Below are 14769 nucleotides of genomic sequence, written 5' to 3'. Positions count from 1 at the left end.
GTCCGGAGTCATGAGACAGCGAAGCATCGCGTCGTAGCTGATGATCCACAGAATCGCTCCCAAAACAGAACCCTGCGGAACACCGCGCTCGACGGGTCGCCATCCGTCTTCATCCCTACCGGTGTACCGTCCCACCTGTCGCTCAGGTAGGACAGGATAACACGAATAAGGTAAGGAGGCACCTCGAAGAATTCAAAGGCCTCCACTATCCCATCTTAGGGTATGATGTTAAAGGTATGGACTATGTCTAAGGATTTTTTCAAATTGTAAATACATTTTTCTCAAAATTGATTGATCATCTAAGGCTGAAATGACAGATTTGTTATATTTTATATACATATCAAATTTCATTTAAATCTGTAAGAACTAGGTATGAAAATTCCTTTGTTAGAGCATTCAGATATTTGAATGTTTCACCGAACAGCAAATGAATGTTCGGTTACAATCTTATTTTTTATTTTACTAAAATGAGGGAGATCGATTAGTCGCTCTGTTCGTCTAAAGCAAATCTAAAGGTCGGATTTTCTAGATGCGTCCAACGCACACGCTGCATTAAGAACGGTCAAAAACCCAACATTACTAGATTGAGAGAATAAAAATCCTTTGATAGTAAGGGATATAGTATAGTTGCTGAACTAGTGACGTCGTAACTCATACTACAAACAACTGGAGATGCAGGAACAGTATTGTAGATACAACGCGTGGAGATGTAAGACGAAATTCATGTTATATAACACATGTGACATAGCTGTAGAGTGAGGGTAATGTGATGTTATATTATCGTCAAATTAAGGATATCGCCTAAAAATCCTGGATAAGCTCGAATCACACAATATCCTAGCAAAAACGAGAGAATGCTTCTCTATTGTAACGGTAAAAATCAGTGATCTCGCAACGAGACAGTGTCACTTACGTGATTCGGGTTTTAAAATGTTTCTGACCTAACGCGCGCGTTAGATGCACATAAGAAACCTCTCCTTAAATGAACCATAAAAACCGACGATGTGTTACATACGTACATAAACGTTGATGTATTAATCCTATCCATATAAAATATAGAAGCTAAAATTAATCAAAAAATTCAGTTTATAAATTCGTTTTCCTTTTTCTTACCTTCAAACCCTTTTGTCTCGCTTTTTCAATTGCTATTCCAAAATTAAGGCAATCTCCAGTATAATTCGGAACAACCATCAAAATACCAGCTAGAAACATATTATACACATAAAACATTTTATAATTTAATGCGTTACATTATATAACTGCATTTAAGATTTATGATAATAATATTAATAATACACTTCTGATCATGTATGCTAAATTGTTTAAATTGAATTCAAGGAAATGACCTAACGCCTAAACTTTTAGTTAAATTTTCTAATATTTTTTTTATATTTCAAAGCTTACGGAAGCAGCATGAAATTTTTTATCATCTGTTACTGGACACTCCGTATAGATAATAAAGATAGTACAAAATCTGTTTAACTTTGCGGAACTAAATCAGATATTTTGTGAAGTCTCGAAATTTCCGAAATTGGGATAAAAATTTTCGAAATAAAACCAGAAATTATTATTTCCTTTCCTTTTTTTCTAGAGGTATCTAATTCATCAAGAACTAAAATTTTGACAAATTTTTTTGGAATAATCAAAGTATTTAATGGTGAAATGGTACCAATTAAAATCTAAGCAGAGATGCAATTGAATTATTATCAGTCAAGTAAAAATAAATTTATATGTATCGTCACAATACGAGGTGTTTCGAAATTTCCAATGTCCTCTCTCTAGTAATTACATATGAAATAAAGAAAAAGAAAAATTGTAAGAGAAACAAAGGTGACATAGTGAAATAATAAAATCCACCAAACTCCAATGAGTAGAGTTCACATGTTTCAAAACTCGTAACCGTGATTTAAGAGTCAGCTCAGAGGAGAACGATATGATTTCAGAACCAGCTGTTCCTCTACAATATATCTAAAAGAATTTTTCTAGGAAGTAAAAGAGTTATATTAATTCATTCTTTACTTGTATCCTGGGTGTTCCGGATCTATGATACATCGTTACACTACCAATCATTATACAAATTGATTTTTAAAATTTGATATGAGTGACTACGTGCGTATGGGGCGCATACGACTGTAAATACAGACCAAATTGGCACCATTTTTTATTTTACGATCTCACTGTACCATTTTCACCAATCATATCAGAAATCAAGTCAAAATAGTCTATTATATCTAATACTATATTGTGAAGGTAAGTTTCGTAAAAATCGTAAAAAAACTAGTCATTTTGAAGATCTGTATTTTTCAAATATTTTAGATAAGAGGAAAATGATGACTTAAACATTTTTTTCGTATTAGTTATAACATATTCCAACTTGAAACAAATATCAGATATTCAGTACAAAAGTAACTTATTTAACGTAAATAACACGAAATGCTCAATTTTGGATTTATTCCATCTTGTTCTGTCTAAATCCAACGAAATTATAAATCTTACAACTTACTATTATTATATTGAGAAACACGGTCGATGGCATAAGAGATATGTTTTGACGGTGGTGCTGCGTATATTGAGCCTGCTACAGCCGCAGCTAACATACCATTTCCAACATAACCTAAAAGAATATTTGAAACTAATTTTATATTGTTTAATTTTACTCATACTATTATATATTCATTTAAAATTATATTATATGTACATATGTACATATATATTACATCTACATATATATAATAAAAGATGCCTTCGTATTTTTAATAGTTACAAAAATAGTAGTGCGTAACATTTATACCGGATATACTATATCTACACATGTACAGTGTACAGAATTTAAAGATATTATTGATAAAAATTATCACAACGTAATTCTACACATCAGATTCGGTGAAAATTTAACTGAAAGAGCCTAAGCTTGCCTTTTAAGCTTGAAAATCAAAATCGTAAGAACAAATTTTTTTGCATCATATCTTACTCATTGCGAGAATCAACTTTGCAACTTTGTTAAGTCGCAACTTAACCGATGTTAAAGTTCTATTGTCTATTGCATTCACATAATTTGTAATATGTTCATATTTAACAATCAAATAGGAAGTAAATAACAGGATATTAATGCAGGAATAGAAAATTATTTTCTGTTTTTAAATAGAACGAAACGCCTATCTTCATGATTTCTAAATATTGCAAGATTACGTTTTGTATGATGGTTATTTAACCATCCTAGCAAAAATTAGATATATCTTTATTCATTTATCATAAAATCATATATGTCTTTATTCATTTTATCAATTAAGAACAATGAAGATAAACATATGATGACAGTAATATCGCGCGGATAAAAGTCGCTTGTCTGCATCAGGACTTCATTTTTTCCTCAGGTAGATACTTGAAGGACATATGAAGATCCACTATGTTTCTTGTAAATAGAATCACATTTCTTTATGCGTTGATCGGTACAACTCGTTATTCCACATAGGAAACTATCAAATTGGTAATTATGCCAAAAAGCCAGCTCAGAAGGTATTCATTATCTTTGTTACCTTGTATCAAAGGCACAATTTATTAAAATATTTCCTGAACCAATTACTTTTTTAACATAACCAACTTTAGTAGTTTCTTGTGTGGAATAAAGAGTTGCGTTAACCAATGTATACAAAAAATGTAAAAAGATACTGTTAATTATGCCGAGAAATGTTTCAATCAAAAGTTGAATAGCTTCTATTAGATGGACATTAATCGATGTAATTGGCATTTTCATAGGTGGGCGCGTAGAGGATCTTTGAAACTCAAATTTGTTTTCTTAAATGGAATTACCCATTTCAATATTCTCTATAAAAAGATGTTCAGCCATGTATGTTGCAAAGTTGTTTTGGAGATACTGTAACTCATATTTTGCAAAATAAAAATTAGAACATCTAATGAACTTCGATGTAAGTTGATAATTTTTTTATAGAGAATGTTAGACTTGGCGTTGTTTAATGTATAAAGGAATATATGATTCCTTTTAAAAAACAAACAAACAAAAGTACTAATTACGTCGATCATTGTCCTCCTCGGAATCATTCAACTTTTATTTGAAACATTTTTTGATATAATTGACAGTATTGAAAATATTTTAGCTTTCATCTTGGGTAACTCACCTTGTATGTAAACATATATATAACATTATATTTTAGAATATTTAACGACCCGACGACAGCAATTAGATTTTCGCAATTAGATTTAAAGACAAATTTTATTTTGCAGTAGCTAAGAACTTAATCAACTTATATTTTCTGCTACGGAATAATGAAAATATTTTAATTCCCGGGATCATTTTTATACAAATTTATATAAACGGGATTTCATTAAAATGATCAGTTCTGCCCGAGCAGCTGAGCTAAGCGGACGTGAAAAACAGTGCTTCAGAAAAGTGCGGCGAGTGGGGAAGAGAAAGTTACGAACGGCTACGCCCATAGCTAAATGGTGGAAACCCGTGTCTTCTATTAAGAAGACTACAAGCAAACCTACCATGAAAAAACAAATCTCACCGATAAAAATTATTAACAAGGACGAACAATACTACATAAATAAAACAACAAACACATCAAAAACAAGTCAACAAATAAACCAAGAACAGGACTGCTCAGTTACAATTGAAGTTGATATGGAAACCAATAAAGAAACAACTCAACAGGATGAAAGCTGGAAGGTGGCCAGCTACAATAAAAAACGAAAAATAACAGGTAATCTAGATACGGAAAAGCAGCGATGGCTGCAAGAATTACCATTAAGAAACTCCTTCAGCTCGCTAACGGAAAAATTAGACGATGACCCAACAAGCAATACCACAATTCAACCAACACAACATTACAAAACCACCACCAATATTTGTTGAAGCGCAAATAATAGACCCGCTTATTGATCAACTAAACAATATAGTTGGAAAGGATAATTACACAATAAAACAAACAAAATTAGAACAGGTAAAAATCCAAACAAACACCCCAGAAAATTATAGGGAAGTGATAAAAGAATTAAGAAAAAAGAATGCTATATACCACACGTACCAGTTCAAAACGGAAAGGAGTTACAAAATAGTTATAAGAGGATTACATCCAAAAATTAACACAGAAAAATTAAGTCACGAACTAGCAAAAATTGGCCATCAAACAAGAACAATAAATAATATAACAAGGTACGATACGAAGTAACCATTACCACTATTCTTAATAGAACTGGAACCCAGAATGAATAGCAAGGAAATTTATGAAATCAAAAAAATTCTAAACACAATAGTAACAGTGGAACCACCACGCTACAAAAAAGATATACCACAATGCATGCGGCGCCAACGATACGGTTACACAAAAAATTATTGTAACAGTAGCCCGGCATGTGTTAAATGTGCAAAAAATCACTTAACAATACACTGCCCATACACAGGAAAAATAGAAAAAGTTAGATGTTATAATTGTAACGGAAACCACCCAGCTAGCTGTAAAGGATGTGTAATCAGGAAGCAACTTCAACGTAAACTGTTTCCACCAATTCGCAATAGATCAGTCGATAAATACCAACAACAACAAAGTACAACGGATAACGAAGCAACATTGAAAGCACAAAAGGAAATAAAAGCTATAAGCAGAAACACAGATCCCCAAGGAAACCGAAGCTACGCGCAAGCAACGCAAAACATTAGACAAGCAACACCCATGAACAATCAGAGTCAAAGCAACAACACCGAAGACGCTACAGAAATCAAAGAACTACTAAAACAATCAATCAAAAACACCGAAATACTTACAAAAATGATAAGCGAACAAAACGCAGTCCTCAGACAGCAAACACAACAAATAACAGTCATGCTACAACTACTTACTAACATGCTGAGCAAAAAATAAAAATAGACATGCTTAAAATAACAGCCTGGAACTCTAACGGCCTACAACAAAGGGCCCTAGAAACTAAAACATTCCTATACAACAATAATATTGACATACCACTCGTATCAGAAACATACTTCACTACAAAAAGTTACATAAAAATACCGTACTACACCATATATGATACCAAGCAACCCTCAGGAAAAGCACACGGAGGGACCGCAGTAGTAATAAAAAACGACATTAAACATCATTTACGCAGCCAGGTTAGTAAGGAACATATACAAGCAATCACCGTTACTGTACAAACTGGTAGCAACCAATTACAGCTGCAGCAGTATATGTACCGCTGCGACACAAAATTACATCACAAATGTGGGAAGAGTACTTTCAACATTTAGGTGACAAGTATATTGCAGCGGGAGACTATAATTCAAAGCACACACTATGGGGATCAAGAATCACTACGCCTCGAGATAGAACCTTGGAAAACTACACTAGAAACAATAACCTCAAAATATTATCCACGGGAAGACCGACATACTGACCGACAGACTTGAGTAAAATACCTGACCTACTTGATTTTGCAGTTACAAAGGGACTAAACGCAAATAAACTAAACACAGCACCCAGCCTCGAGCTTTTACCTCCGACCCACCCATAATAATTACATACAGAAACAAACCAATACTTTACAGCAATTCAGAGACGCTATACAATAAAACTACCAAATGGCAAACATTTAAAAAAATAATTGAGAGCAAAATCAACTGCAACATCCCATTGAAAACACCTGAACACATCGATCAAGCAGTAACAACATTTACAGAAACTATTCAAGAAGCAGCAAGAGCAACCACTATACCTGAATCAACCAACAGACAAACAAAAATAATTCCATTAGACATCCTCGAAAAAATTAGAGAAAGAAGAAAAGCGAAAGCAAAATGACAAAAACGTAGTGGCAAGTCAAATACCTAGGACTCCACCTAGAAACACAACTCACATGGAAACAGCATACTAAATCAATAATAGACAAAATACAGACAATAATCATAATATTTTCGTTTCTGTTCGGAACTTAGAATTTAATCAACTCATTAAAATCCTATTAACATTACAAACTATTAACATTAAATAGAAATTATGAGCATTTTACTGCATTCATTTATATACAGGCTGGTTGGTAACTGGTGGTACAAGCGGAAAGGGGGTGATTCTGCGCGAAAGAAGAAATCGAAAATATAGAATAAAAATTTTTTTTTTATTTTTTTTTTTTTTTAATTTTTCCATCGAGACAACGATCTAGAGTGAGATCCGTTATAACGTACCGCACGCGTACCGAGCGAAAATTCAAAGTCGATTTTCTCGAAAACAAAGCCTCAAACGAAAAATTTTTATTGTATATTTTCGACTTCTTTTTTCGCGTAGAATCGCCCCCTTTTCGCTTGTACCACCAGTTACTAACCACCCTGTATATATAAGGAAATTTGCAATAACTAAATTGTGTATCTCCTCGTACTTTATAAGTAATTTTGGCCCATCCTAACTGTTCTAATGCCATAAAAATAACAACCAAAGCTACCTGGGTCATCTAAATTGTACAATTAAATTTTATTTGTTAGAAAATGTTAAATTTCGCCATCGTCGATAACTCTGTGCAGATTTTCTTCGAGTTTTGTTCCGTATAAGGTGTTCACAAATTTGACTTTATTTTTCATACCAGTGTTGTTTCTAATATACATATTATAGATAATAATATTATGTTACGAAGCACGAATAATTGTTTTCTTTTTCTATGTTTACTTGTTAATGTCATACAATAATTTTTAACATATTCATATTTAGAACACTATGGACATATTCAAAGTATATGAATATTATCGGTATGTTATTTGTTTGAGTATAATGCAATTATATATCACAAACAAAAAATGTAATCTATACCAAGTACGTTAACCATTTATGTTTATGTAGTTACAAAGTGCCATTGAATTACATTAATGTTTCATTTAGGCATTAATAAAAACCCTTATTATAATTTATAGCAATTTTTAAAGGAAGTGTTTAACAAAAAGGAAACAATTTAATGATATTACTGATTATGAACTATTTGAAAAAGTAGAAATAATTTAAACCTTTTATTGGAAAAATTGAAGTGATAATTGTAGCGTCTGTTTCAAAACTCAACATACTATAATCAATGATAATTAACTTTACATAACAAAAGGCCCGTAAGCAACAAGAAGTTTAATAATAATTATACTTATAAATACATTTAATGCCAGTTTATTCCGAATAGATTGGGTGTCATTTTTCTACAAAATAGAGAATAACATTAAAGAACAGCCGACAATCGCTAATTAAATACCGGAAAAAGCATGAATTAAAATCAGGGTACAAATTTAATCAAGACATATCAAGAAAAGCATAAAGTGAAAAGGATTGAATTCAAATAAAAATGTTTAAGCAGGCGTCATTTTAATGGTACTAGATTACATTAAATCCTATGGAAAGAACATTTGATTCTTTTTAACATCACATTAAAGTTATAAAAAGAAACAGTCCTGTGAAAAGAAATCTATCTAAAAACAGAATTGGTTCCATTATTTAATTATTATGTAAATACTATCTATTTATAAACATATAAATATGTTGTTTTTTAGCATATACAGTTTATAATTGATATTCTATACTTTTTATATATTTGGTATAACAAACAGTTTTTAATTTTAATACAAAATTATAGCAGAAATAAAAATGAAACAGGAATATAAAAATCTTGTCACCAAATTTGAAATTATATATACAGGATAGGACACATAAATCGGAACACCAAAATATGAAAAAACTTCACAGAATTAAATTATACTATTTTAAAAGGCACATGCAATTGGTACATAATGTTTTTTCCGAAAGTTACTTTTTTAATGAGATTTCAAAGGACATCACCATTTTTTTGGACAGGGCCATATCCTTTATATATTATTAAATCTACTTCGGCATTATCTATAAAAAAAGCATTAACATATGTATGTCAACAAACTATTAATTTAGCAAATATTTTAACTCTAATTTATCAAATTTAATATAGAAGAGTCTTTTTGTTTCTTATACGTTAAATTTGACAAATTAAAGTTAAAATATTTATTAAACTAATAGATCCTCGATATAAATATGTTAATACTTTTTATAGGTTATACAGAGGTGGATTGATTAATGTATTAAAAAATGTGGTCCTATAAATAAAATAGTGATGACCCTGAAATCTCATAAAAAAATGACTTCCAAAGAAAACATTATCTATCATTGCATGTGCTCCCCCAAATAGTATAACTTTATCCTGTGAAGCTTTTTCACATAACCATTAATAACGGAGATATTTAGGCGTTTGTAATTGTTTCCGATTTATATGTCCTACCCTGTATTTAAGATAACATTCAATTAACATGTTCCATATATTAAAAATATGTATCCAATATAGTCTTTAAGTATTTAAGTTTCGTTAGTCTTGTAACTACATAATGTAGGAAAGTTTCTTAGAAAATTAAGGAATTCCCAAATCCTTAAAAAATTTTGTTTTTTATATTACATAATTAATAGTCCCTAAACGCTTCGAAAATTTATATACGCATATACTTTTATACCGAACTGCAAATAAATTATGTTTACTGTTTCTTCCCTTGAATGAATTACAGTTTTATTTACTTATATCTTACATAAAATACATTAAGTTATTGATTTAATATATTTAAATGAAATTAATAAATCCAAGTAGGATATTTATTTTTATACTTGCTAGCATTTAAGAAGTATGATATGACTCAAAATAAAATTGTATTCATAATACATAATAACATGCATATAGTGTTCCGATTTTTTAAAAAATAAAATAAGCGCATACCAGCCGCGAAAGGTTCGTGTCCACTTCCACCGCCGCATATCAGGGATACCTTATGTTTCCGTTCTTGAAGCTAAAATACAGCAAATTATTAGTAAGATTGTTCATGGAAACGCCAACATATATAGTAAAATCATGACAACATTAGGTGTTATTCGTATTAATTTGTTTCATACAGAATATTCAAGGTTATGTACGTACGTTTGGCATCAAAACGACTTTATGAGATTCTTGATACTCCAATTGCGGAAATGCAAACGATAATCCAAAAAGAGATTCCGTGACGGCATTATTAACTTCGTTAACTAAACTCTTCATAGTTCTGAATAAAATTTTCGTAGGATACACACTGAAGTAAACGTAGCTGTTCACGAAATCGTTCTTCTGCGTACTGTGAACGAAGAACATTCAAGATTAATCTTCACTCAGAGGTCAAGAGTTATCGCACACGTTGAAATCGCAATAAAGACACCAATAACCCTGAATATACACGAGCTACACTTTACTGTGCGATTCCACTGCGATCGTATATCTGACTTTGTCGTATTTAACAGGAAAACAAAGAAAAACATATGATCGCAGCGGGATCGCGCAATAAAATATCGCTTGTCTGTATTCAAAATAACACATATGTATTTATCATGAATGTTAACCAGTTAAGCGAAATGCAATTAGATAACATCGAGTATTTCTTTACACTTTGTGTATAGCGAAACTACACCATTTCTTAATGAATCTCATTGATACTCGAACGTCACACATACTAGCTTGCAACGACTTATGTAATTTTTCTTTATGTTTATATATTTATTAACGTATAATAATATCTATGAAACGTATTAAAATTGATTAATATCTTTAACTCCGATTATATGTTAACTTCTGATAATCTTAGTTTTGTAAGTGCTACTATATTGCATTTGAATAAATATTAAAAGCACGTGACAATTGGGAAATTACGAAAATTTCGTTAAGATAATGAAAATGGAACTGTTTAAAACACTCTCGCTACCACGGACGACTAAAGTCGCTCGCCACGATACCTTTGTTTAGATACCACAGGCAACTGAAGTCGCTCGTCACGAAAATAATCCAGTCAAATTAAGCCTAACAAAAGTGAATCCATAAACAAATTGACAATAGAAATATTTTTGGATGATATGGTTCGGAACGATATTTAAAACAAAATAAACGACTTTGAAACAATTTTCCTCCGGTACTTCATAATTAAAATATTGATTAAACGAAAAATATATGACTTTTCTTATATTTCGCTTTGTATGTTAAAAAGCATTTGTCATCCAACAAAAGGGTTTAAATGGAAAGTTATGTAGATCATAGAATTATCCGTAAAATGAGACCTATTACATTACAATAAGTCCAATTTATAAGTTACAAATTAGTAAAAAGTGCCAAGAAATCCTTTTTCCATAAATCGTTTATAACTTTAATTAAAAGCAATATCGAGGAGCTGTGATAAGTAAGTAGTATCAGAGAGGAAATGAGAGTGCTCACGCTCGTAGTTCTGGTTGTTTCAGAGTACAGGTGCTGCACCATGCGGCCAAGTGCTCAATTCAGATAAAATTAACGTATACAATAACATATAAAATTAGGGATCTGCCCTGTTTGGTTATAATTTAGCATATACAAGAACCTATGTACTTTAGCTTAAAGTTAGGGATCTTCCCTGCTTGGTTATACAATACCATAGACAAGAACCTACTGAGTTCCACGCTACAAGAAACTGTTTAACCTTGCCTTGCAATTTAAGTTCCAATAGCGCTAACCGTAAACAGCAAGATCGGTCGCACATCAAGCCATTTCACGGTTTGGCTGAGCGTTTGGAATTGTGCAAATCGTACATGTCTTTTGATATGTAAATGCATGTGTAAGGTACAGCTAATTTTATTTTGCAAAATGTTTAATAAGTAATTACTACCAATTGGTCATTGAATAAGAAAGATTTATTATCTTGAAGTAAATAGTAAATCAATAACATCAACGAACCACGTCTCTCACACGATGGACAATTGCACGGTTCTACGGAAAAGTGCATATCTACTTTTCTATCCGAGATAAACAAATAGGAAAATGACAAAATTTTTTTATTATCATTATTTAATTTGTATTTTACAATTTGCCCAGCTGAACATTCAGTAAATTTTTCTAGCTTAATTGCTAAATAACATGTGCTACTCCAGCGGGATACCATATTCCAGTTTGACTATTTTATTTCCATAGTGAGGTCAATGAGGTGTTTTCTTTTTAATCCTCTTTTCATGAGAGTTTTGCTCGCTTCAACAGCCAGCTAGTTTGGATGTGCTGCCGTTTTTTCCTTGTATTTTTTTGGGTACCTGCCAATTTCTTCTTTGACCGTTGGTATTTTTAAGTCTTTTCGTATATTCTAATGACAAAATTGCGGAATAGTGAAACTAATTGTAAGTTGCCTAAGAAGGAGAAATTAATTGTTTACTATATTTTTGTAGAGGAGAAAAGAGAAAATTCTTTTTCAAACGATCAGTAGAGTGATACAATAATTTTTATATTTTTCCGAACACCATTTAAATTTAACATTAATCCTCAGCACTTGGCATGTCAATTGTACTGGCATGAATATTTTTTCATTGTCGCATGGAACTATATCCTATATCGTTTTCCTTAGTATGTACGATGGTGTTTGTTAAGGCAAATTCAACGACATTGTATATGAGCTCATTTATTGTTGTAAAATGTTATAAATTAATCAGTTCATAAGAAATTAAGTGAGCCAGACTCACTAGCTACTGGCTATTAGATTGCAGTAAACGCTGTAAACAAATATCGAAACCAACTTCTCAAATTACCAAATATTACTGAATCATGAAAACTGACTTTAGTTGACATACTTTAGACGAATAAAAATTGTAGATGTTAAAAATACCTATCAAATAAGATGTCACATGTTAAGATTGGTAAATTCGTCGACTCATAAATAATAAAAACTGTCCAAAATCGCACTATTTCAATTACCAACTATTGAAATTGAGAATGCGAAGTTGAAAGTTAATGAAAATGTAGTTCTTGTCAGATGTATGAAAATGTGAATTTCGAATGTCTGGGATAACCGCCTGACTTTCGTCATCCTTCACTGTAGAAAGAGAAAACGTCAACACTTGAAGGTTTTGACAAAGTGAACCATGAAAGCCCCTTACAAACAATCAAAAAACATTTCCCGGAACAAATCCATCACTTACTCAAATCATACTTAAACAACAGAACCTTTGTAATAAAAATAAAAGATGTATATTCTCAAGTAAAAGACATCAAGGCACGGGTACCGCAAGGAAGCGTCTTATGACCAATGTTATGCACACTCTACACGGTCGACATACCAACAACTATCAACAGCAAGATACTGACATTCGCGGACGATACAGCCGTACTAGTCAGACACACTAACCTAGAAACGGCAGTCAAATCACTACAAGAACATATCACAAAAATAGAAAAGTGGCTGCAAGATAAACAAATAAAAGCAAACCCCTAGGTATTTGACTTGCCTTCTTTGCGATATATGCGTGCCGTTCAGGAGGATGTTTGGTGGTGTCTGTTTTCGCAGTGTGAATATAGTATGATTGCATTTATCGGGGTTTGCTTTTATTTGTTTATCTTGCAGCCACTTTTTTATTTTTGTGATATGTTCTTGTAGTGATTTGACTGCTGTTTCTAGGTTAGTGTGCCTGACTAGTACGGCTGTGTCGTCCGCGAATGTCAGTATTTTGCTATTGGTAGTTGTTGGTATGTTGGCCGTGTATAGCGTGAATAGTATTGGTCCTAAGACGCTTCCTTGCGGAACCCCTGCCTTGATGTCTTTGACTTCAGAGTATGTATCCTTGATTTTTATTACGAAGGTTCTGCTGCTTAAGTAAGATTTTATTAATTGGTATGTTTGCTCCGGGAATTGTTTCCTGATTGTTTGCAGTAGGCTTTCGTGGTTTATTTTGTCAAATGCTATGTCCATACAGAGGGCTGTACAGTATTGTTTGTTTTCTAATGCTAGTATTATTTCGTTGATGAGCCTGTGCATTTCCTCTATAGTGGAATGTTTGTTTCTGAATCCGAATTGGTGATCTGGTATTAATTTTTCCTACTCCATTATTGGTTTTATGCGGTCGTATATTATTTTCTCTAGTATTTTGGAAAATACGGGAAGTAGTGCTATTGATCTGTAAAATGTAGTTTCGTGTGAGTCTTTGCCTGGTTTAGGTAACATTATAACCTGTGCCAATTTAGATAGTTTAGGAAAGTATTGAATTCTTAGTATTGCATTGAATATTATTAGTCTTATCGCTTTTGGCGGAAGGTCTTTTCAAGATTTTACCATTGATTAGGTCGATTCCTGGTGCTTTATTATTTTTTGTTTTCTCGATTAAGTTTCTAATTTCTTGTGCTGTTGTTTTAGGTATGGTGTAGTGTTTATCAGTTGCTTCTGGCCCATGTGTTGTCTGCTTTTCTGATTGCTGGGATTCGTTTTATTGGCTTCTTTATTTTGTTCGTGACTTTCCATATAGGGTAGTTGGCATTCCCGTGTGCAGGGAGTGTCTCTATGAGTTTTGAGAATTCGTTACTATTATGATCTTTTATTTTACTTTTTATTTCCTTTGCGAGTTTGTTTAGGTATTTTTTGTTTTCATCTGTCCTATGTTTTTGCCATTTTGCTTTTGCTTTTCTTTTTCCTCGGGTTTTGTCAAAGATGTCTGTTGGAATTATTTTTGTTTGCCTGTTGTTTGGTTCATAAATAGTAGTTGCCCACGCTGCTTCTTATATAATTTCTGTCAATATTGCTACTACCTGTTCGATGTTGTCGAATGTTTTTGTTGGAACATTGCAGTTGATTTTGCTTTCAATTAGTTCTTTAAACGTTTGCCATTTGGTGGTTATATTGCAAAGCGACTCTGGATTGCTGTAAAGTATTGGTCTGCTTGTGTATTCTATTATTATCGATGTATGATCGGAGATAAGCTCAGA

The 14769-nt window shown here is 32.2% G+C and overlaps 1 protein-coding gene across 1 annotated transcript; it reads right to left on the bottom strand.

The window, feature by feature from the left end:
• Positions 1 to 1071: 1071 nt before the first annotated feature.
• On the bottom strand, positions 1072 to 10518 carry LOC117237557 (triokinase/FMN cyclase-like). Its single transcript, XM_033501639.1, has 5 exons — positions 10460 to 10518; positions 9964 to 10153; positions 9766 to 9835; positions 2504 to 2614; positions 1072 to 1202 (listed from the first exon to the last, which is right to left on the bottom strand). Exons 1-5 carry the CDS (start codon positions 10501 to 10503, stop codon positions 1087 to 1089), a joined length of 531 nt encoding a protein of 176 aa, XP_033357530.1. The 5' UTR covers positions 10504 to 10518; the 3' UTR covers positions 1072 to 1086.
• Between the last annotated feature and the right edge of the window lie 4251 nt (positions 10519 to 14769).

This window comes from Bombus vosnesenskii, unplaced genomic scaffold (assembly GCF_011952255.1).
Source record: "Bombus vosnesenskii isolate JDL3184/JDL3185 unplaced genomic scaffold, Bvos_JDL3184-5_v1.1 scf7180000013379, whole genome shotgun sequence".
In the NCBI taxonomy this organism is placed as follows: Eukaryota; Metazoa; Arthropoda; class Insecta; order Hymenoptera; family Apidae; genus Bombus; species Bombus vosnesenskii.
This window is presented reverse-complemented; position numbering and strand designations above follow the sequence as displayed.